This window comes from Amblyomma maculatum, chromosome 6 (genome assembly GCF_055883805.1).
Source record: "Amblyomma maculatum isolate TAMU_Amacu chromosome 6, ASM5588380v1, whole genome shotgun sequence".
Classification (NCBI taxonomy): Eukaryota; Metazoa; Arthropoda; class Arachnida; order Ixodida; family Ixodidae; genus Amblyomma; species Amblyomma maculatum.
Window position 1 is genome coordinate 77311540 of NC_139349.1, and position 25061 is coordinate 77336600.

The 25061-nt window shown below is 44.5% G+C and overlaps 2 protein-coding genes across 2 annotated transcripts in view; one reads left to right on the forward strand and one right to left on the reverse strand.

Moving 5' to 3' along the window:
- The first annotated feature begins 573 nt into the window (after nucleotides 1-573).
- Nucleotides 574-25061, forward strand: part of LOC146186044 (uncharacterized) — an 83731-nt gene continuing 59243 nt past the window's right edge. The window contains exons 1-2 of the mRNA XM_084607981.1: nucleotides 574-852; nucleotides 2173-2436. Of these exons, the coding sequence (XP_084464107.1) occupies nucleotides 574-852; nucleotides 2173-2436 (543 nt within the window). The remainder of the gene's footprint in view (nucleotides 853-2172; nucleotides 2437-25061) is intronic.
- Nucleotides 8537-25061, reverse strand: part of LOC146186045 (uncharacterized) — a 35589-nt gene continuing 19064 nt past the window's right edge. Inside the window, exons 5-14 of the mRNA XM_084606964.1 lie at nucleotides 24145-24243; nucleotides 23137-23315; nucleotides 21612-21970; nucleotides 16846-16942; nucleotides 14707-14902; nucleotides 12852-12923; nucleotides 12061-12205; nucleotides 10658-10735; nucleotides 10017-10171; nucleotides 8537-9209 (exon numbers count right to left, since the gene is read on the reverse strand). Of these exons, the coding sequence (XP_084463090.1) occupies nucleotides 9039-9209; nucleotides 10017-10171; nucleotides 10658-10735; nucleotides 12061-12205; nucleotides 12852-12923; nucleotides 14707-14902; nucleotides 16846-16942; nucleotides 21612-21970; nucleotides 23137-23315; nucleotides 24145-24243 (1551 nt within the window). The 3' untranslated portion in view covers nucleotides 8537-9038. The remainder of the gene's footprint in view (nucleotides 9210-10016; nucleotides 10172-10657; nucleotides 10736-12060; nucleotides 12206-12851; nucleotides 12924-14706; nucleotides 14903-16845; nucleotides 16943-21611; nucleotides 21971-23136; nucleotides 23316-24144; nucleotides 24244-25061) is intronic.

Genomic DNA, 25061 nt, shown 5'->3' on the forward strand with positions numbered 1-25061 from the left:
CGCCTGCTTTAATGCTTATACCTATGGCTATCTCTCCGGCAGAACAACTATTCTTCTCGAAATTGGCAAAACGGCTTTCGCCTCAACATTTTAAGGTGCAGCCAGGCGCTGAGTAGATATGAGCTGGCCTCTGGGCTTCCTCAACGACAACCAGGCATTGCAAGAGGGTAGGGAGTTAATTGGAAGGGCATAAAATTAGCGAAATGTTAGAGGACAAGGTTGCATGGCTTGAGGGAAGGTAGCTTTATTCGTTTTTATAATCAGCGCGACAGTTGGGATAGGAAACATCTGAACTGATTTGGAGAAGGAACCAGGCAGTAGCACGAGAACAGAGGAAACTATTAGATATGTGGTGGTACAACGGATATCTTATGCTTTTCTTAGCGAAATTTCTTCTCCGACTGCAGCAGCTAAATCAGGAGTGACGGTAGGGGTCCAGCCTTTAACAGCATCAGGAGGGCTGCAGCATTAACTCAGAAGCATCACCATGATCATCATTTTCGTCGAGGAAGACAACGTGCAAGTGGGACACGGGCAGCAGTGGGGTCGTGCAGTCAGCGCCCTTTTAAGACCATGGATCAGCAGGGACAGCAGCAACAGCAGCCGCAAACCAAGTCTGCCGTGGTAGTCGCGGAGGACAAGGCGGAGCGCAAGAAAGAGCACCTGCGGGTGCTGGTTACAAGCGCGACCACACCCATGGCGCACACCATCGCGACAGCCATCGCCCAGGGCTACGTGTTCGGCTACGACCAGCCCATTATTCTGCACTTGCTCGACGCCAAGGGCACAATGGGCCAGCTCGAGGGACTCGTGCTCGAGCTGCTGGACTGCACGTACCCGCTGCTGAGGCAGGTGAGGGTCTTCAGAACACTACCATGACCATCTCGGTAGGCAGCGTTTACATACATACGTAAGCTAAATGTTATGGATTAGCTTCCAAGTTTTGTTATCGAATACTGTGCTTGTGAAAAAGCAAGTTCGGTTCAAAGCTGTAATGTATTAACACCTATCAGGACAAAACAAAAAAAATATCACGGTCTATAGCGTCAACTCTCTCTCCTACACGCACGAAAAACAAAAAACCCACCGCCCAGTCTTAATATGGCTGATATATATATATATATATATATATATATATATATATATATATATATATATATATATATATATATATATATATATATATATATATATATATATATATACCTATGTATATCCGTATGACGGTGTTCTTACTGGCCAGCCTGAAAATGCAATATTCGATTGTTACTGTCTGGAATCGGGCCACATCATCACAAAGTAGAGGTTTTCGTCTTGAAAAGCATAATGCTCCACACCAGTATTGTAGTATGGGAACCTACCAGACTTCCATCGCTGTTAAAGCAGGTAATTAAGGCTAGACTAAAAATATATTATGCAGTACCACACTTTCGTTTTCTTTTTCGGCCGTGGTTTCTTAATGTTTTCTATTGAAGCGAAACAAACCTCATTCTACTAACACATAATATGATTAAAATAGGGTACTATTTTCCATGTGTACTTGTGAGAAGACTGTGGAATATCATACCATAGTGTTAATGGTGCCATATTATTGGGAAATGTCTAACCTTGCGATATATAGTAAAATCTTGCTTTTTGAAGGTTCCCCTTTTTTCGCATCGAGTACTAAACGCATGTGAAGGAATGGGTAGGGTCTTTTTTCTACAACAGCTGTGAGACTATGGTTTATTACTGCAAAATGCTGTTGAGAAAGTATTAAGGGGAGGGGTTTAATCTTCCAATGCGCAGCAAAATCTTCCTTTGAACGATATTGTAGCGCTCGCAGCAAGTACTTAAGCGTGCAATAGAAAAACAATGGGTTGCTTCTGCTACAAAAAAAAAAAAACGCAGATAGCTTCAAGTTCCTTTGTTATATGGTACAAGGTTAAGAAAAGAGTGGTGCCTATAAACAGCTTTTCGTTGACACAAGCGGTTTTTTTTTTTATTTGGGGGGGGGGGGGGGGGAGGCGGAGGGAGGGGGCAATAACCGTTTTGTAACATTAACTGTTTCAAATTCCGTGAAATTAGAAAACTGCACCTCATTTTCACCCTTAGCACTTACGTGAAACTGTCGTATATGCTATTTAGAGTCCAATCGAGCGAAAACACATTGCTTGCTGTTTCTCTTGAAAGGTACTGATGACGACAGTGGACGACTCCGCCTTCACAGCCATTGATGCTGCCTTCCTGCTGTACGAGGCACACGATGCGCCGGCTGCACAGGGTGTCCAGATGTTTCGGCGCTATGGTGCCGCCCTGGAGAAGTTCGCCAAAAAGACGGTGAAGGTGGTCGTGTGCGGGTGCCAGGTGGCCATCAACGCCTACGCCTGCATAAAAAGCGCTCCCTCCATTGACAGTCGCAACATCACCGCGCTCACCAGGCTGGAACATAACCAAGCACTAGCGCAGATCGCCTCCAAGCTGGCCGTGGCGCCCAATAAGGTCCGAAACGTCGTCGTCTGGGGCGGCAATGGACGAATTCCGGACGCGCACAGTGCCGTCTTCTTGCACCGAGAAAACCTACTCCCGGTCACCGAGTCACTCAAGGACGAGGCGTACCTAACCGGCGAATTCGTGGACGTTGTGAACAACCGGGCCCGTGAGGTCCACAATGCGCGTCCGAAATACCCATCTCTGTCCAAAGGCAAGGCAGCCTGTGATCATATGCGTGACTGGTGGCAGGTATGCGGTCTTTCTCTTTCTCTCTCTTCCTCTTATCTCTCTTAACTCTTGGCGGAATAAGCTATAGAATAGCGGGACAATTTCTCAGCTGAATGCACGTTTTGCGGCCAGAAAGCAGACTTTTACCATATGAGCCTGCGAACCAAACTAAGTCATATCACGTAAAGAAAACTCCACGAGGGCGGATAGGGAGGCGGCACTTCCAGCTCCGACATCGCGGCACAAAGAATCTATGTTGCAAGTGCTTGGGCAGCGGCTTCAGCCAACGGAGTCCCGGACTGAGAACCCGACCCACCCGGCTCTTAACCCGTAAACCATTTTCCCAAACAAATGTTTTATTCTACTACTGCTCAGGCAACGCCCTCGCTAAGCATAGAAGCGCCTTCCCACCTGTACGAGCAGCAGCCCGTCTCTTTCTTCGGTATTGTGGGGCATGTCTTAATTGCACTGATATTTGATGCTTCTAACGTGGCATCTACCCTATACTAGCTACCGTCACCAATTCTAGTGACCACAAATGCGTACGCGTTGCTAGGCCCGACGTGTCATGTGAACTTAGCAGCCACGCACCTGGGCCACTAGCGACCTGTGTGCATGCTCAATATGCTTGCGGATACGGAATGTAGTGAAGGTGTAAAATAGAGGCAATGCTATAAATACTTACTTTCATCGCACCAGGTACACTCTGGTGCGGCACAGGGAAGCTTTTAGCCCTTGTCTGTTCGAGGAGAAATTTTGTCGGAGCAGAGAAGTTTTAATGAGGCATCGCATAATTCCATAAGGAAATGTATTTTTACTGTTGGACACCGCTTCATGAAGCCTCAAAAGATTGAAAGCCCTATCGGCATGCCGCTTTACCATCTTTGCGAACTCCTCACTGCATCAACTAACTTTTACGTCCTTCATGAACGTCGATTCCTATTTGCAAGCAGAGAGCACTTAAAAGCGTCTAGTGGACATTAATACAGTTTTCGGCGATAATTTTGTTTATGGTGTGTGCCATTATATGGAGCACACCAAGCTGTCACATAGCAGAAGTCTGTCCGTCCAAGAAACAAAAAAGTATGCAGATAAGTGGCGATAAGATACAGAAAAGAAGGAGCGCCCCTCCACTTTGTGAGGGCACTGACACCAACAAAGAGATAGATAGGTAGTTAAAAGCACTCAAAACCCCGAGCGCATAAAATTTATCGCTTAATTATATATCTCGCAAATCACTATTGGCACCGTGTCAGGCTCCCGATGGATGTTATCGCCGACAGAAGCACGGCTAAGCGTTCATTGTCATCGGGACTTGCTTTCGCTCTGCTAGTTTCTTGTCTTAATCGCTCCATCACCACACCCCAGACAGAGAGCTGCAGGTCAGAGGCGAGAGTGCTCGGTGAGCGTGAGATCGGCCAAGAATCCGTCTACGGGTGCCCAAAGAAACAAAACAAACCGAAATCCCGGCACACGTGGACTTCTCAGCAGCTGCCGCCTCCCAGTACTATGATGCGGATCATACATAGCAAAAGTACTTTTTAAACGAAATTATGTTGCATTACTAATTACTGCTTCGAAAAAGAATGACATTACATCCATGTTACTTCTGCCAAGAAATGCCTTTACCTTTATTTATTTATTTATTTATTTATTTATTTATTTATTTATTTATTTATTTATTTATTTATTTATTTATTTATTTATTTATTTATTTATTTATTGTACCCTCATGGCCAAAGGCATTACTTTCTAGCTTTGTTTACTAAGTAAACCTATCAAACACAACAAGCTCCTTTCTCTAGACATGACGCATACAATTTTTTCATCTTACCGCCAAATTCCGTCCCAGACAACTATTACATCTCTCTTTGCTGCAGCACGCGTCAGTTTGTAGATAAGACAACAGCAGCAAAACTATAAGCATGGTGTAACGCTCACCACGTCCAACCACAATGTCATCGATGCAGCCTGAGATCCTCCGTGCTAAACTCTCAGCCTTCCGCTGTGTTTTTGATGTTGTCGTCTTCATCACCTATGCCGCAGATCTTTCCGAAAGCAAGAGCGTGCGGCCGCTTTCCGTTGCACTCTGAATGCCTAATGGCAATTACGTGAAATGTCTTTTTTTTATTTATTTTGGTGCCTGTAAACATGGAAGAAATCTTTCGCGCAAATACATTACCTAAAGCGAAATGCGTACGTAGCGGCCATTTAGCAGATTACAAAATAACGGGTGTGGTACGGCACACACACACAGAGTGCAAATGAACCCGCGAAAAACTTAGGACACTGATTCTATTTTTTTTTTTGTAGCTCTGACGAGCGGACAGTTGAGCTCCTAATAGTTTAGCTTGTAATATTTTATCAGAAATAGAATAAAGAAACAGACGCATGACTCCGGTTGACCCAAACCATGGTCCCTCGTCTTGTATGTTACTTATGACCTGAACTTATGAACTGAGCAAGACGGCCGTTTTCCAATCTTCTACTTGAAGGGTATCTCTCTTTCATGGCACGTGAACTTGAGGCTATTGCAGCTTATTTGGGAATACCTGTGTAATTACAAGTGCCACGTGGAACGTGTTCAAGCGGTGAGGGAGACAACTCTGCGAGAACTCTCTTATACAAGCAGGATCGTCAAGACTACCAGAATCGAGGCCTTCGTTAAGTTCGTCGGAGAATGAAGTTGGGCTGGTTGGTTTTGTATAACGGAAATTTAGCGTCAATAAGGAGAAAAAGAGAGAAGACATGAGCGCTACTAACAAGAACGGAAGAGAATCTCCCATCATCAGCATCAAATCATGTTCCAGATGACACTCGCAGTAACACACTTTCCCAACGATAAGTTACTCGCACCGTAATTACTGTAGCGCAGTCGGTAAAGAACTGAATGCGAAATTCTGCGATCGGGGGTTCGGATGCTACTGGCAGTATGCGGTTGTTTTTACTGCTACTTTCTGCCCGTCCTGTTTGTTCTTCACCTCCGTCCACGTCTGTTGCGCTGTTTTTCTATCATGTCACCATACCAACTCGCCCAGATGTCTCTTCTATTTCTGATCAAGCACCTTCCTGATCACGTTGTTATTTCGCACTGATCAGCCCAAACACAATTTAGCACGCAAATTTAAGTCCCCTACGAGTATGAAAGCGAGAAATGACTCCCGAGAAGCGATGCCGCGACAGCGGCTTTCTGCGCTGTCTCCCGTGACGTGCGCCCTCATCTGACTGGTAGCGTGATGCCCTGTGTGCACTTATTCTTCTCCAACGCGCCCCTTCAACTCATCTTCCTCCTCTGACGGCGTTCTATGTGCTAGATCACGTGGCGTGTTGAGATGATAATGCATACTCTTGGAGGCCTATAGGCCACAGGTTCGAATCCCTGTAATAAAGTATCCTCCAACTTGGCTACCTGATACATACTAAGTCGGACACCAGAATACTGCCCAAAAACAGTTGTGTCACAATTCTGACATGAATGAGTGGAAGTCTGGCGCCAAATTGAGGTGAGTTAATGATGGTGTACTCCGACGCCATCTTCATGGGGGTGACCGTTTGTCGATCGCAATAACTACGAGAGCAACAATTCCAGATGTATGTTCAAGTAAAGGCGCTAGTAAAGCTTTCGCCTTAGAAACTTCTTTGTGCTTTCAATCATGTCAGTGTATGCTGGTTCCTTTGAAAAGTCAAAGTTGCGCAAGAGCAGGAGCTTGATATTTATAGCCGCTATAGACATACCGAAGGCGCATTCAATTGTAATAAACTAAAAAAATCATAATCCCAGATATTGATGTATAAATGCCTCTTCACGGGACTAATTTTATTCCCTGGCAGTATGCTTAAAAGCAGCGGGCGGTGCTAAAAATAGACGACATAGTTAAGGTGACCTTCCACAGTCAGCTTACCAACATGTTTTTTCCTTTTTCAGAATATCGTCTTGTAACTTTGATACGTTCATAAATTAACCTTGGCAAGGCTCATCTTTCGGGCGGAAAATAGGGTGCCAAAGAAACTATTTTGTCACATTTGCGTAACAACTACAACACATCCTTTGCAGGGCACTGCCGAGGGCACGTGGGTCTCCATGGGCGTGGTCAGCAACGGTGCCTACGGAGTGCCTAAAGGTCTGGTCTACAGCTTCCCCGTCCGCGTGGAAAACAAGCAGTGGCAGATCGTGGAAGACATCGAGCTCAACCCGACCATCAAACAGCAGATCGATGATTCTGCCCAGCGCACCATGATCGACATCGAGAGCACTGTTCGAGTCGAGGCCTCTGCTTAGTTGCCGGAACAGACTTTTCGAACTCCCTACAGTTTTTTTGGGGCCAGAGTATCAGCAATACCCGCTGTTTATTCGATCAATGCGCCCAAAGAAATCTGCTCCCTCATCCACACCTCTAAAGTGTCGCATCCTTTGCGAGGAGTACACGTCTTGCTAGGAGGCAACTGTACTTTACCGCAGTCCAAAATATGCGCGAATAGACATTAAATACGGTGACGACCGTATTTCATGAAAAAATTATGCACACTTCAATTTATTTCATGCAAAAATTCGCTGAAAATTACGTGTCTACTTTGCCGCAAGACTCCGCATTCTGCGACGAACCTAATGATTAAGATGCATGTGATCGGAAGCACGTTTGATGAATAAGATTTCCGACAGTACCAGGTACCTAAGCGCTCTCAAACGTTAGCACCGAAATGGGCCGATCATCGGACCACACCGTAAAGGTGTACATGCAAATTATTTCCTTCGCTGGTTCTGAGACAACGCCATTCATTGGGCATAACCACGAGCTTGCATAGGCTGGTGCGAACGCATTAGCAAAACATGAGCGAGTTGTCATAAAGTATACCTACGCAAGTGCATAAATGTTTTAGGAGCATGTATACTATCGCATTTATAAGACTGGCGCTAGCGCTCCTAGACACCCTAGAATCGTCCTGAGGCATTCATAAGGGAGGAGCTACTCGTTCGTTGAAATGAAGGCCCATCTCTAGCGGCTCACTGCTGAGTGTGTCGGCATGCTTGGCGCCACGCATAGCAGCATAACCGAACCTAAACTTACTGCTCCAGCATAATTTCTCGCGCGGCCATATTCGCAGCAATTGCTTGTACTTCACGAAATTCTTTGCCATAACACACAAATTATTCCTTTCAGTAACGCAGTAGCGTTAAATTCCCCGCTCACCAGAAAATCCGATGTCGTGGTCGATGTCGGAGTTGTTATCGAAAAATCACAAGCATGGCGCTGGCAGGCGGTTGCTAGTAGCTGACATGGCAGTGTATACTGGCATGGTGTAGGGTTGCCTGACGTTACCTTTAACAGGTGCTGCCGACTCGGGCCTCGTCTTTGTTTATTTAATTATTCACAGCGCCAAGCGGCATTACAGGAAATTGATATCAGAATCAGCCTGTCAGGACCCTTGCACTGACGTTATATGCACTTTATATGCGGGGTGGTAGCCTTACACTATCGCGTAAAGCCCTTAAAGACGGTGGTTAATGGGACAGTCCACTGCCAAAGACGACTATAAACATACTGGCATATTCTGGAAGATCTGACCACTCATTGGCATATTGCGGGACTACCGGTTTAACCAGGAATATTTTAAATTGAACAGTAAAGTCATGATTTAGCAGATGGTTCCGCCATACTGTGTCCTATGATTCCTACTAACATTTGGTTTCTTTGGAGCGTCTTAAGTAAATATACTATATTTTATGACTATGCCACTGCGTTATATATGCAGGTATTTATGTACACATCAACTTAAGGCAGATTGCAGATACTTTTATTCGTTAATCTTTCATGGTTCGCTTTTAAATGCGTTCAAAAAAGAAAAACCGCACAACTATAGACGCGGCCGTATACTTGTAGCGGCGCTGTCATCGGCGGCGCTGTTATAAGCAAAAACGGTTGTTGGTATCCGCGGTAGATGTCACCGGGCTTATTTAGCTTATCTATTCATTTCATTCTATTTCACGCACTTTTGGTATTGTCGTGCAATTGTAGTTTCACCAAACTCTGCGCATCTTAATGACACGTTCTGCGCACGACGTGCGCGGCATGTCAGTCGTCGGGTTCATAGAGCTGCATATAGTTACTATAGTAACTGTATGCTGTGTCCTTTTAAGTGTCCGCCATGAGTTTTAAAAATACATCCGTTGACTAGTTTATGCTTGAAGATACATATGTTTCTGCCAGTTTATTTTGTAAAATTCGATTTTAAATTCCGGCTTCTCCAAGCAGACAAAAATGGCAACACTTCCTCTCAGCAAGCATCAAAATATAGGAAAAGAATCATTCCGGAACTATGCCCACACGCAGCACAATGGATCAATTCCACTTTGCGTTGTAGGCCTTCTGCGAGACCGGAAGGGGTAACGCCAGCCACGGAAGCACAGGCGTGGTGACGTATAGCAGGCCTCGGCCCTGGATCATCTGAAACTGCTCGCTGGACGAGGCATACACGTCAAGACGGGGACTTAGCAGACCTTCCTTGGGAACCTGCAAGATGTTGGGGAGCTTGGGCTACATAAGGCCAGGTGAGCGATTGGTGGCAAACAGTATCTTTTTTCGCTTCTCACCTTAAAACTGCCCGTTTCAATTTTCATCACCTATATGATATTGAGTACAATGGCTGCTTGATGAATCGACACGAGGTTAAGCGAGCAAGATATCCTTCTAAACACGACTGATTTATATTCCCATTCAAAACACAATTACGGCACTCGTTTTCCAAACTTTTTTTTCTTGAATGAACTTAATTTCTACCACCTGCGCTGCACCAGTTGACGTAACTCATTAGCTTCACTCTCAAAGTCATGGTTCGGAAAATGAAAAAGAAAACAAAGAAGGAATATCAGTCGGCACAAATTCACAGGCTCATGCCAAAAGCTCAGCACGGAGCAACAGCTAACAAAGAATACTTTGGCAGCGAGTGACGTCAGCGGCAGCATCCGTCAGTGGTAAGCAAAAAAGCGAACAGTTCGTTTGTTATTCTATCGCTATTTTTTTTTTTTTTGTAGTTCATCGATCTATCAAGGCGCCGCTACATCCAGGGGCATCTGGAGAGCAAGGCGGGTGGTACTAATAGAATGAAATAAGAAACAGCTTACCAAGCTTATATCTTCCGAGTTAAACCATTTGTATTTCATTGTCTTCCACCTCTACTCTCTGCAGATTTTCAATGCACTCTAACAATGCTAAGCTCGTCCTTGGAGGTTTAAATCTCATACAGTGTCTACTTTTTAGCTCTGAAGGCTACCGCCCATGTTCTCACAGTACCTTTTCTCAAATAAGCCTTAAACTTACGAATTCCCCGTTCCAGAAGTTCTTCAGGTCCCCGCGGCACCAGGCAAGCAGGATGACGGGAATCAGGGTTGCCGGAACTAGGTAGAGCAGCGCTGGCTGACCGGTTTGCATGAGACTGCTCATGTAGAAAGTCAGCACCAGTGCTGCCCCGTAGCCTACGTATATTCGTAACAGGAATGAAAGCAGTCGAATGAAACAGTTGTTGCATTACGTGTTCAGAGATGTGGTTACGCAACTACCGCTTGGCATAGTAATGAACGGCCGCCGAGTTGAACGCCAAGATCTAATCGCTCTTTCTCTTCCCATCATGCCTGCGTGAGTTTTCAGCGCATGAAAGCCCTGAATTCCTTGCTTTGAAATTGTTCGTCGGGATTCAGGGTTCATATAATGAAACTCGCTTTATAATGCGTGGCAATCGCAATGAATATATGCCATTCGGCTTGTTTCGATGCCAGTATTTTTTTTAATAATTATGACAACTTTGTGCCACCCGTTATGACGGCGGTGTTCATAAATGTATCCAGCTTTTAAATATCCTTTAAAGGCGAAAAGACTCTTACTGCGCATCCTTAGAACAATGTTTTTATGGAGCACTAACACTTGCTGTACGGAGAATATGAACTCGCTCATACGGTACTTACAAGAAATAGCAAGCAAGAAGTACCACGGTCCTCTCTTGACGATGACGTCATACGAGCGGCAGTAGGCGACAGCGAAGCCTAGCAACACAAAGAAGAAGGAAGGCGTAATTAAAATGCATCTTATAACTGTTTATCTAGGCGAAATGTAGTGCTGTAAGCGGCAAGGGTGTATCGGCAAATGAAAAGCGCATTTCGTGACTTTGTGTTAACGTCTACTTACCTACTTCAATTTTACTGCCTAAGCTTTAAACGGTTCATGCCCCCCCCCCCCCCAAAAAAAAAAAAATAATAATAATAAACGCGTACCGAAAATGTGTACAGAACGTGTCCGCAAAAAAAAGTCCGAGAGCACAGTAGAATCAACACTGCAGAAATGCGAAAGCCTGAGTGTTGCTTGTGCACACGGTGCATCACGTGTGCACCAGAATTCTCATATTTCTGCACGCGTTTACAGATCGAGACACTTACGGTGCAAACTGCTGTACAAAGCACGGAACTAAATAACAACCATAGATGCTCTGTCTATTGTGTTAGCGTCTCTACACAAACATGTATATTAAAACTTTTATGTACGAATTAACCTCCAGCTGAAAAATACATTTTCATATGTGTGTTCCAGTAGCGAGTGGTTCTGCTAAATATTTCAAATACACCCCTAGCTTACTTTTGTCAGCGTGGATATATGTGTTACTGACTTTGACTCCGTCATAATCTAGCTAGAAAAAAAAAGTATAAACGATCAGTGCAATTAATGCTGTGTGAAGTGCGCTAACATTAGTATTCCCTTGTGTGTGTGTGTGTGTGGGGGGGGGGGGGACATTCGATGCCGCCCATTGGTTCAAACCGTGCGCGGGTATGGCGGGATCCACTCAGTCGATTGGACATGTGATGCGCCGTCCCCGCCTCACTCTTCAGATCCAAACCAATAATTACTGAACGACGCATCGTGCCTCCTATTCCCTATCTGCTACTTTATACGCCTCTTTTTATCTCCCCTCTCCCAAAATAGAGATAAGATAAAGATAGAGTTTTCCCTTCACTTATAATCATGCCAGCCGAAGTCTCGAACCAACGGACAGATGGGCGGGTATATTTAAAAAAACAAGGAATGCTAAAGCTAGAACATATATAAGACAAGAAAGAATATTTTGTCGCAATAGTGAAATCCTAAATCTACATCGAGATCAGAAAAAAAAGACATGATTCTGCTTGTAACATGGCAAACTGTGCATTCTTAAGTGCAAATGTAAAACATTATTTCGCACAACTGTTATATAAAGATAGCCTGGCCTGCCAACGGCTATTTTTGTAGAGAAATAACATTACATAGGCGTTACATGCTTCTGTAAACAGAATATTATTGACAATAATAAGGGTTCTCATCAATAACAGGGGTCAGTCACCTGGAAGGGCAATATCTCCGTAGCCGAGAATGAACGCATTCCCTCTGCAGGCAGTCGCATCCCCAGAGAAGAAAATTGGCACCCGCATGAGAACCGGCAAGTCTTGCACGCCTTGCGCAACGCTCTCCATCACGCTCACGTCTTTCTGTGCAATGGATAACACAGCATTAAGACGACAGGGAACCTGCAGTTGCCTCATGTGCCAAGTCTTAATGCTTGAACTTCCATGCACGACACAACGCCGCCTACGAGCAAACAATTGGCATATACATGTTCGCGACTATACCACACCTCTCCAATGTTTCACCATTTTTAGCCCACGTTTCAGGAATTTCTCGCTCCATAAAACTGAAATGTACCTATTAGGGTTTGGCGAATCCTCCTCACGGTCTTTGAACTCACAGAAAATTCTGTGTGTTCGTGGAGTTTTTCGGTCTCGTTAGATTTCACTCTCGCATCCGCCACATCTGGTATGCTATGCTGAACAAATTTACGTGCGCCTGGAGGCCCATTCAGTGCACGATGTTTTCCCCATATGAACATTCTTATCTATTGCTGCATCTTGCCTTCGGAGAGCTTCATGCTGTTTTTGTTTGTTATTCCAGGCGCCTTTTCTAATGCAGTGGTGAACAGTCTACCCAAGGCCGTAATAAAAAATACATAAAACAAGTATTCTTACAAGCAAATAATTGAGACAAATAAGCTTCATTATGCACAGCCCCAGCATCTTAATGCGCATATAATAGAAAATAAGGTATAAATGCATTTTAAACGAACGAACGTATACTTACCGAAAGTATGGATGTAATGAACACCATAAATATGTCGTCGAAAAACATAAGAACCAACATCAAGGTAATAATCTGCAAAATAATATAATATAGCATAATGTTAGAAACTCAAATTGCACGGAATAGCAGTTTTGCGGTATTGTACAAATACACCAGTTCTAGTGATCTACGAAGGCCACATTGCGCTAAATTAGCTCTCAGAGGCATTCAAAGAAGGGAACGTAAGTTTAGCAAGCCTCTCCTTGGTTCTTTAATAATAAAGTATGCGGGCGTTAAAGACTAAGTCCAGCTGCGGCCTCATCCGCTGTGACCTCATTTAAGACTTCGTTAAAGTAAGCCTCATAGGCATTGAAAGAAGCTAACCAATGTTTAGCAAGCCTCTCCACGGTTCTTTAGTGATTGAGGGCGTTAAAGGCTAAGTCCGGCTGCGGCATGTCCAAGTTGTGAACTACAAATCAGGGACATGCCTCCGGCAGGTGTTAGTTGACAAGTGACACGGTCGGATACTGATTGGTCGAACCGTTGTATGATGCCACGAGACCACGTGATATGGCCTAGTTAGCAGGAGGTGCAAACTTGGATACTTTCCATAAGATAGCCCGCCGGGGTGGCGCAGTGGTTACGGCGCTCGACTACTGTTCCCAAGGACGCGGGATCGAATCCCGGCCTCGGCGGCCGCTTTTCGATGGAGGCGAAAAGCAAGCCGCCCGTGTGCTGTGCGATGTCAGTGCACGTTAAAGAACCCCAGGTGGTCTAAATTTCCGGAGTCCTCCACTACGGCGTCTCTCATAGCCTGAGTTGCTTTGGGACGTTAAACCCCCCAAACCAAACCAAACCAAACCTTTCCATAAGATGAAACAGTTAGACTGGAATCTAAACCGAGACCTTTGGATTCCGACTAAGAGATAACACCCGTAGGTCATGCAGGCACGTTACTACAGCTTGGTTAAAACCACGCTTTATATTTATGTCGGGTGGACTTATCGTTATCGACTGTATGTTAATGGGAATGTGTGAGATAATAGAGGCAGAAAGAACCGAAGTGTATTATACTAATGATGCCTCGGAAAAAGAACCGCTGGCGAGAGGCTGCCGCAACATACCCTCAAAGGCGGAGCTCATATGTCCTCCATTTTGTTTTGGTATTCAATAAATTGACCAATGTTTATCGTGTCCTAGATAAGTGAATTAGCGTGAAGAGAAAGGTCTCCTGAATTCTGGGCACTGCAAAGTTCGTCGCACTATTGGCTGCTTTCGAAATGCGCCGTTATAGTTGTATACGCTCCTGTTGGCAAGAGTGCGCTAGGCGTATAGTTTAACCTTGTAGCAAATATAGCCAGGCGCATCGTTTAAGGAAACGTGTAAAATAAGACTTTTCAGTGGGACGATATTAATGAATGCGACTGATATTTAAGGCATTATGCAATTATTGATGCTCTAAATATATTAAACTTTCGTAACTGCTTACAACGTTTTACAGACTAGTTGCAGTGTTATTTAGGTAAGTGACGCGTAGCCAAGACAAATACAAATGACACAATTTTTGTCAGTGATCGAGTGCCTGTAAACAAAATGGCTAAGCCTAAGTCACTGGTCAAGTGCATATGGCCATTTTGACAATTTTTTGGCATGGTAATGAACATTTCCATTTAGGCATGGCCAAATAACCAAGTGTAAACACTGTGGGTGGTAGAACGAAGAATGCAAACTAAGGATCAATGAAAATGACATTTTTTCCTGTAAAAGACGTTTCTCTTAACTTAATATGTTCGCGACTTTCACAAAGTGCGGATCTTGTTCTCGCCAAAGAAAGCGCTTTAACTGTTAAGTGTTCCCATAAACAGCAGAAACTTGCCCTAAAATTTGGGAGCTGTACGCATCGCACGATGTTGACGGCGAAGCTGGAGCCAAGGAAGTTCTGTAGGATCCAGGCGTGGTGCGTCGTGCGGAAGATGACCCAAATTAAAGGGATGGTGACGGCGCACCAAATAACTATGTGGTGCCGCACTTCCATGCTTCGCACAAAGCAGGGAAAGAGCACGTTTGGCATCCTGTGCATTAAAAAACCGGTAAAATTAGGAATGTATCCTTGGGGTAGGGTACTCATAATCACATAATTTCTTCCCCTTTCCCTGAATCCCTGAGTAGTGCTGTTTTCCGGCAAGCATCGATATTACCCTCTCCCGCCCCCATGTCACAGAATTTAAAAACTCTACCTCGCTGTGTTGTCTTCCCCCTCCCTTCCCCCATCTCTGGAAAACAATTCCTCGCTACGTTCTAGTCCTACTTACAAGGAAAATCAAGTTTAGTTCATAGTCCAGACTGCAGAGAGATTTACAGGATATCTGCTTCCAAGTAAAATGTACATTCTTGTCCAACGGCAAATGAAATGCAGTTCTCGAACAGCAACTCACACCTCTACAAATGTGCCCGAGAGGATCTTTACGAAATATATAGGCTCAAGCAGAGGCCTATTCATCTTTCTTCGCAGGGGTGCTGCGTAGCGCATACTAATCAACTGGGTGCGCATGGAGACCGCGATATATATTTGAAGAATAGCTGAGAAGCTATACAGCCGTGGATCTTTCCCGCGGAGCAGACAAAAGCAAGGAACGCTTCTTTAAATGAAGTTAGCAGCAAATGATTTTGTTACGCAAGGTAAGTTCGTGGCTCAATTTTAAAGTAAAATATCGACCCGGCTGTTCGAAATCGCTATGTCCTAACCCCAGCCTGCAGTGCTTATTTTTGCTTTGTAGCGCTTTCTATAAACATAACTATTTCGAAAACTAGCTAGAATATTAACCGATAGTGTTTACCTTGATAGTGTTTACCTTTACCGTGATTACCTTCGACGTCGACAATACCCCGTCTGGCTATTCCGACGTCTAACTGGCCTCTAGTTACATAGCTAATGAGTCCCCATGCACCAATTGCTTTCCCTGGCGACATTTTTTCATCCCCTATCGATTTCAACCATTCGCTTTTTCCATCTCCCCTCACTTCGACGCAATGCAGCCGACAATGTTCTGGTGAAAACTCCTCAAACATAGACACTTAATGCTTACGCCTTAATAAGGCACGATAATCAAAGGCAACACAGGCACGTTCGTACACGGCCTGGTTTAAGTGTAGCTTTATATACATGGCGGACACTATCTCAATATGCCCTAAAAAGTTGAGACTTAAGTGTCCCCAAGATATTTTGTAGTTTCGCTGTACTGCAGATTTTCTACATTGTGCACTGAATTTAGTTACGTAATTTTTCTCTAGCAGTTTTCTGTACTCTAATTCAGTCGTGCTTTACTGTGACAGATCGACAAAATAATATTGTCACTGCAGAGATATATATCTGCCAACAAGAGGCTCAAGGTCAAACACCACGCACAATCTGTGTTGTGAGAAGAGACAGGTATGTTTTCTTCTTTTTTTCTCAATTTAAGTGAAAATAGATATTTACAGCTTTTAGGTCTTGTTCACAAAATGAGCCTATTAATCTTTACAATATTATTTCGAAACTTTCTCTAGCGCTCCGACAGCCGTTCGCCCGACGCATTTCATACGAGAGTTTTTGTTGTTGTTGTTTCCTGTTGGAGGTGAAAAGTGCAAAATGTGAGCTTATATGTCGGCAATCCTATTTTGCTTAAACGGGTGACTTGAGATGCCCAGAAAAATGACCTAAAAGCCACCTATCAAGTTCAAGGTCAGACTTCCAAAAAAATACAGATAACTCAAACCTAAAAGTCACAGAAAAGCCAATGCACGTACAACGCGTGCACGCAAGAGCAAACAAAAGGCTCAGAAACTTGTCAATTTTTTAGTAAGGAAAATAATATTACTTGTTAAACACCACAGTGGTGAAAGCAGCGTGTCTTTACCGTCGGACTAAATGGCACGAAATTCAGCGCTGCTGAGTTTCCTCCATGTGTGCTACTGGTTTTTGGTTTATGCGGCTCATTGTAGCACTGTTAAACATGAATGATTAAACCTTACTTACCGGATACTGGCGCAAGGTATTAGGAACGCCAGGGAGTCGAAGATGACTACGAGTGACATCACAGAGCCCAGGGCAATGCAGCCTACCAAAAAAGGCCCTGCCCCACAAGTAGAAAAGATGTCGATTAGAGTTAAATCAAGGTGGCACGCCTCAGATTGAAAGCATTTGAAGTTTCGCAAAAGACTACGTAACTCACCGTGTTAGCAATGCATGAGTGAGGAATGTGAAACCTTTGACATATGCGCATTAGGACTACATATATGAGTCAAAGCTACCTCAAGTCGAAGGCCTTTTTTATCGCCGCGCAGCTTTTCAAGGAACGCGGTTGTTAAGAATTTCAGCTCTTCTGCTTATATATGGTTAAGCCAGGGTAGTAGAAGGAACTTTAAGTAGCGTAGGGTGGACCGAAGTCGTGTCATATCCAAATTGGCGTAATTTATGCTAATAAAGAGTAGGTTTAAAACAAGAGGATAAAGTATACACAATGTCAACGTATCATTTAGAATTGAGGAAAATATGTGTGAAGCATCATAACCTCTGAGATAAGAAATTTTGCATGAAATGAATGGCTCCTCCGTATGTCAAATTACCGGATCAAATTAGTCATTTCTTAAGCTTGACAAAAAGGCTATCGTCGTGGTTGCTCAAGAGATTAAGATGGCTGTATTAGCGACACATCGGCCACAGATCGGAAGATCTACTCTTCAGTACATAGCCCTGCGTCAGCTGCACATCAGCAATTCTCCTTCTAGCCAGGTCGTCTTCACATACGAGAAAAGAGGCCTCTTCGATTTGGCTGCAGTTCTGGCACAATTGTGGGCGGTGCAGCAGTCTTGCAGTGAATTTATCAGTGTCGATAGCACGACCTGCGCTTGGAAGGCAGACATAAACGCGCGCTGTGCGAGTTCTTCACTTCACTGCAATGCTCTAGAGTTTGCTTCGTGCGCAAGATATAGTGCGAACTGTGCCGTGCTCCACAGCAGACAAGTAGCAAACACCTTCGGGGTCATTCTTGCTTTCGTAAGAAACATTTGCCAAGATCGCCGCATTTCCTGCATGTTAGGCGACACCGGCGAGTACTGCTCTTTATTGTTCCTTTTACGATCGCAACTTTTGTGCCGACTTATTGCGATTCATTTCTTTTGGCTCAGTCCGGCGACGGCGTTGACAGCGTTATGAGCGAAAAATCGGGAACGCGCATACTACCGGCAGGTGGTAGTTCGGAGGTGAAATGGCCCCGCACATACTTGTCGGCGCGCTCTATGACGTCAAGGGATTGCGTGAGATGGTTATGTGGCAAAAGTTACCATCTCAGGTGGCTCATGTGAGAAGAGAGGATTAGCCAGGATTGGAACCCAGGAAAGAGGAATTCCGAATTAGAAATGCTAGCCTAAGGCCACGCCGGCACGCTCCTACGGCTTTGTTAATGTGGGGCTGTATATAAATGCCGTGTGGTATTGCACACATGTTGGCAGCTGAAAACTGTATGCAGTTAAGTATACATGAGATAATACAGGTGCACATTATGGAATTGGGGATTGAAAAATTAGGAGAGTACTTGTATGCGGACTAGAAGCCTCAAGGGGAGCCTAAGATGGAAGCGATTAACGATGACGCATCATGGCCTCAAAGGCTGATTGTCGGCGTAATTTTCTTGTCTACTTTGCCTTCTCATTAGCATTCGGCGCAGTGCAGCCTCAGCGGTGCATCTGCTTACAGCAGCAACTCGCCTTGAGGTGACCATCATCCTGCGCTTTCCGTATTAGCCCGCCCATGAATACTTGCAGTCAGTTTTTGACAATCACTCACCACCGACACGGAAGGCTAGCTTTGAGGCTTGGAAAAGCCGAACTCAATATTATTGATCAACTCTTGCCTTATGTAATTGGCAGATAACTCCAGAAATGCTTTGGATAGAACGGGAACCGTAAGAATAATGTGCCGAGCTGCCTATAGGGTATGCCGTAATAGTCTGAACAAGCTTGAATTCGGAGTTGGAGTATTTCTTTACCTGTTCATCGTGACCTTTGGCTATGACATTCGACATGCACCGCTTCGGTCAACACAACAGAAAAGCTGAAATGAATTAATCTGTTTTCGATTGTCAAGCTGATGGCTTATAGAACTTAATATCTTTAACCGACTAAGGCTGTGAGAGACACTAGTGGAGGGCGCAGGAAATTTTGACGACCTAGGGTTCTTACAGTGTAGTGACAACGGACAGCCCCCTAGAGCTTCGCTTTTCGCCTCGATCAAATGCAAACGGGCAAGTTTTAAGGCCGTTGCCAAGAGACGGCACTTTGAAGAAACGCACAGCATTCAATGTAAGGAATGAATTCTGCTCAGCACCCATACACAGGCGCCCCTCACGAACGTTCCTGCACTTTCACGCTCGACTTGAATGCTTCACGACAGCGCTTGTCTCAGGCTGCACTCGCGCCGTAAAAACTGGCGATGCAAAGGCGCGAACCTTTTAGGGAAGGTTTAGAAAATGTGGCGACATTGACGATACCTCTAAATTAGAATTTCTGCCCTGTAACGGCAGGGAACTTTGGGCGTTCGCATGCTTCTTCTGCCTGGATTGTTCATATTCATAAGTTAACTTCTGTCGACCGACAGTGCTGACTCCAATATTTTGCGCCCTCATAATTGGTGGTATTTAGCGTTTGTTCAAGGTTCAAGAGTATCTGTGATAAGCCTCTGGTTTGCGCTAAAAAAAAAAAAAAAAATAACAAGCATGTGCAAATAAAACTGAGCTGCGGCACCGCTTCCGGTATTTTTGCCCGGTCATATATATATATATATATATATATATATATATATATATATATATATATATATATATATATATATATATATATATAGGCATCGAGATGAAAGAATGCGAATGTAGCGTTCGAGGCCATGGCGGGGGAAAGAATAGTTCTCCGTCGACGCATCCGTGCTATGGCGAGATAACAGCCACTCGTGGGCACCATTTGTGACAGCATGTTGTTTAGCGGGCTGTACTTTCCTCGGGTTCTGTTGGATTCCTGTAGAGGAACTGCATGCACGCCCACTATGATTGCTCGAGCTTTGTCGGGAATAAAACCCAGCAATGTTGAAATAAGCCTGTTTAGCATAGTTAAACAGCTAATTCTAAGCAAGTAAAAGCTTTCGTGCCGATTCTTACTACCCAAATTGCTTGATTTACTAACAAACACGTCCTCTGCTCGAGTGATGATGGAAACGGCACCTCGGGAGACTTCAGCGGCAGATTGCTTCGTCTGACAAGGAGCCGTTTAGTAACTTTTTCACCAAGGAGGATCCTTTGCTGCACAACTGGTAACTCAGCTGACTAGGAATATAATGATGTGTTCATTCTCTTCAACTGCAACAAGAGATTAGTAGCTTAGTCCACTGTCTTGACTATATTATGCATTTGGCTACGGCAAAATTTCGCAAATAATCGCGCATTGCGAAGAAGGGATTTCTATGTTACTGCGCTTTTGAAAGTGAAAATCGATGTACAGGACTAAAAAACGGACGTGCCTCGAGCCTCAACTATTTTCTCAAAACACGCCAAGGTGATAGATGCACCACAAAAGAAAAAAGTGCGTCCAGTATTAGTGGTGCTCCTTGCGGCCGCGCCATGCGATTGGATGCGCCTCGTTGCGCTTTCGGATGTCCTTTTACATCAAGCCTTAGGCAGCCTGAGTGGATGGGTGGCAGGCCTGGTTGCGGGCGCCGCAATGAATGAATGTGTGAAGTGCTTCATTCGAGTATCGCAAGCACCGAGCGTCATAGGGGAAAAGGTTCAGCCCATGAAACGAAGGTTTGCAGATGTGACCACCTCATCCCCGAAATGTCCTTCTTCGCGACGAACACATTTGACCCGCCGCATCGAGAAGAGGCGCTCACAAACCAGACTTTTATATAATAATCTTGAACGGCAGTGCCGCAGCGACTAACCGGGCTTGTAAATATACGGGGCTCAAGTAGCGGGTAGCTCCGATCCCGCATTATGCGTCCGAACTTTCTCTTCCCCCTCATACCCTCCTGCCTAATGATGCCGTGCCAACTGCATGACCAGCGAGCTTTGCTGCGTCATAGTCAGGATGTTTTAGCGAGATTGACACAAAAGGCCATTTTTCTAAAAAAGCTCAGCTTTGCCAGCGTTGTGAGCGAAACATCAGTGGCATGGTTTTGCGTGTTAGTTGGTAGCTACCAAGTGAGAATGGCTGGTCAGCGGGCTTTACGACTTCACAGCATCGCATGATACAGTAGAAGCTACTAACTCGGACTTCGATTTTGGGCCGCTGAGATGAAAATCGAACCTTCCAATTCCTTTGGGCGATAATTAAGGCGCGATCCCACCCACCCATGATCCCACACACCCACCGGCCCATTCGTACAGCTTGGTTTATGCCATATGACCTTTCAACATAACTGAGCAGGTTACTATAAGTAGGTATATAAATATGTGCAAGGTAACTGGGACACGAATTATTGCAGCAGAGATAATTCTATCCTGTAGCGATGTTCATATGCACGAAAGAGCCTCCTCAAGACGACCCGCAGAAAGCAGCCGTTAACGATGCTGCTTTACTGTTTTTGAGCACTTATTACGCCCCTCTTTATTATATTTACTCCCCTTCTCTTGCTTGCCTTGCTGCCTTGCCTTCTTGATAATGCTTTACTTTGCTGGCTGCAGATGAGTGCAGCTTACAGGCCTGCCGACAGTATAGCCCTCGCGGTATATGGTATGATATGGATGAGCCACTTACACAGCTTGTTAAAAAAGTAGTAGAGCACGAGTAGGTTGACGGCCAGCATGAGCACAAACAGCGTAACTAGCTTGCAGTCCACGGGGCACTCGGAGAAAGACATTTCTTCGTAAAACGCGTTGTCGTTGCTCGGAAAGTCGTCGGCACACTGGTGTGACTGTTGTCGGGCTCGGCTTCGCGAGTTGCATGGCTCCTGGCTCTGCGGCTTTGGCGCTCCACTAGGCGGAAGGGCTGTTGCCTGGAGACCCTCCGACGAGTTCGAGTGAGCCTCCTTCGCCACCGGCGCGGCGTCCAGGTCGGCGTCCTCGTTACGAGTCTGCTCGTCCTTTGGCTTGGTGCGCCGACGCTGGGTCAAAATGCTGCGCCAGAAGCCATCACGGACGTAGGGCTTCACGTGATAAGCATATATAAGCGTAAAATCAACTTGAAGACATAGAAGATTACCCGTGGCCTAAAGTGATACTTTTTAAGCGCATACCTACGGTGCTACCAACAGAACGAGTAGGTGACACTGAAAATTTTTCTGACACCCAAGTTATGTGTGTGTCCTCGTTATGTGTTCTGCTATAAGCGCATCGTTTCTACTAGCCCAGCAACTTACCTTGACTTGCGGGGCAATTTTTTTTTTCTGACTAGTAGGTGCATTACTGGACTTGATTTTCAGCGCACACAGACAAGCCCAAGAAAGACTGAACAGAGTGCTCTGTCCTGTGGGATTGGATGTTTCTGTGCTTCTCTGCGCTAAAAACTTAGTCCTGAGATTTATTTTATAAGCGTGAACTGACATCGTTAAAGAGAAGCAACGTTGCGAGGTTTTGTGCAGAGTAAAACGAATTTCCCAGCTCCTGTTTATGAGATGCACTTAGCGACAAAAATTGAAACATTTAATTGACAGCATGACAAAAGTAAGAAAAAAAGCTTAAAACACTTGAAACATCTGTATTGTCTCTTCGTACGACTGTAAGAAAAAAGTTGATGAAATACGAATAATAACCGCCCTCAGCGTTCATGAACACGTGAGGTCTGTTGTGTCGCTAATGTAAGTGGAAGTTTCACTTTGGTTTCACATCTTCAGAGGCACCTTCAATTTCCGGTCACTTGCATGTTACGGAAGATATCGCGTGTACGGGGGAAGATAATAAATAATAGCCAGACGGCGACATGGCACTTGGCGCGTGAAATCTCAACGCTGAGTCAATTGACTTCTACAATACAACAAGGTCCACGGAGAGGAGGTCTTGCCAATGTGGGATATGCATCTTCATCTTTAACCAACGTTATGGCTTTGATCTTTTCAGCAGTTTGTTCATACCGCGAACATCTGCATTCAGCTCATACGATTTGCGTAAGAGCTTTATTGTGCCGCTAATTAAACTGTGGTATAGTGGAGCATATACTCGGTGCGAAAGCTAACATGTTATAATCTTTTGAGTGTGCTGTATTCTCAGGATGCATTTCAAAGCCTTTCGTTATTTCGCCGTGCATGAAGTTAAATCAAGATCAGTGACGTGCACAAGACTCTTACAGTAGCTTCTTGGTGCTGCCAGACCAAAGAGCACCCACGACCACGGTGCCACAAGCCATGAACCAGATAAGCCACTCGCCCATCTTGGACGCCGGCTCCACGAAGTACAGTTTAGCTGCTTCCCCGCCCAAACTGCTGGAGTTGGCCACTGGCTTCACAAGCCCTTCAGCATAATCGGCCTGTACATGAAATGTAGGGGGGTTAAGAACGCTTATAGTTTCACAATTCGAGAATGCTATAGAAGAAGGAACCTGAGTGCAAAAGCCGCATGTTTAATACTTCTGTATTTCTTTGTTTTGTAAGCTGCGAAGGTTTTTCAAAATGAGAGAGCCGCCGTCAATTTTCCACTCTGTACCGTCAGAACGACATTGCAAATGTAAGTCACTAAAATAGATTCCAGTGTGCCTTATGAAATGTTCCATCAGTTGCCTGAACGATAGCGTAAACTTAATTAAAAACTACGAATGAAGGTATTTACAAGATATTAACAAAAAACGATTTCAAAAAACCACTCACAAATAATTTCTGATCAAATTTATGCTAAACATTGCGGATATCTATACCAACCCGCCACAAGCTGCTCGCTATAAGCGAAGTTCTTCAAATACGGCTTAGAGAGAAGCACCGGAAAGCGTTCTCTGTGTAAAACAAAAACTACAATGCACGGTTGATGTAAATTCTACAAGCATTACGACTGAGCAGCGTATCACAGAAGGATCGTTTTTTTTTTTTTTCGATACACAGTGCAAGATTACATTCTGTTTTACAAGACAGGAATATTGGCATCACACGCACACAAACTGATCTTCTAATACCGCATTTATTGCGCAATAAAAAAATTAATCGCCTTTGCAGCACCAGTTTGCAGAGACAGAAGTTTTCTCTTATTGAGGATTATTTCATGTGAAGAATTCAGCCATGAATATGAGGAGAGCAATAATACGTACTTCGTTATGCTAATGAATTCTTCCGTTCACTTCACTGAGTAAAAGTGTATGTTGGGCATACCTTTAACGCTTCAAGCGTGCTGATCCGCATAAGGCCAACTGTAATATCCTGCGCGGGCACCGTGCCATTCTCGCCAGCCTGGAAGTAGTTCTTGTGAAGCTGCGCCGGACACAATAAGTTGAAACACGATTGTTAAACTGTGTTCAGACTCCAGATGTTGAATGTTTTCTTGTAGAAGAACAATATTTACTTGCGGCTGCACGAATGTAACCTTTGTACGTCCTCTAGCGCACGACACTGTAGTGTGTTCTCGATTGAGCCGCTTTTTCAAAGAAGCGGGAATGGAAAGGTGCAAAGTTAGAGCCGTCCTTTATGGTAGAAGTATTGTTTCTTTATATCAGCTAGAGTCAACCGTCTCAGGCAACAAGTCTGTTCCCATTGAAAACAATTATGTTCCGAACTAAATTGTATATCGAGGCCTAAGAAATTTAATTTGTCTGTTTACTAGCCTGAAATATTAGTCGTTAGTTTCTTCAGGCATGTAAAAGGTAGCGCTGAATTTGTCATAATTGAATACAACAGCACCACTCAAACCCAAGACAAGTCAGATAAACACGCAACAAATATTAGAATCGACATCTGCTTTGCATATACACCTTACACTTCAGATATAAAAAATGTAGATTTTTACTGTTTTCAGAATCTTCCGATAAAATGACTAACAACATGCAACCCGCCATACCTTTTGGCTAAAAAAACGAGCCTTCGGTGAAGCAGCGAGAGTATCAGGAGCAGATGTAGAAATATTAGTTGTTGTTTTTTTTTCGTTGTTGCGTAAAGTGATTTAGAAATGCTGTAAAACCTTTGCTTATGCAGTGGCATTGTGTATGTCAACCTTCGCTCCTTCTCTGCAGCCAGAATCATTGCTGTGAGCCAAAGTTAGATATCATATGTACAGCGCAAAACGACGAAGAATT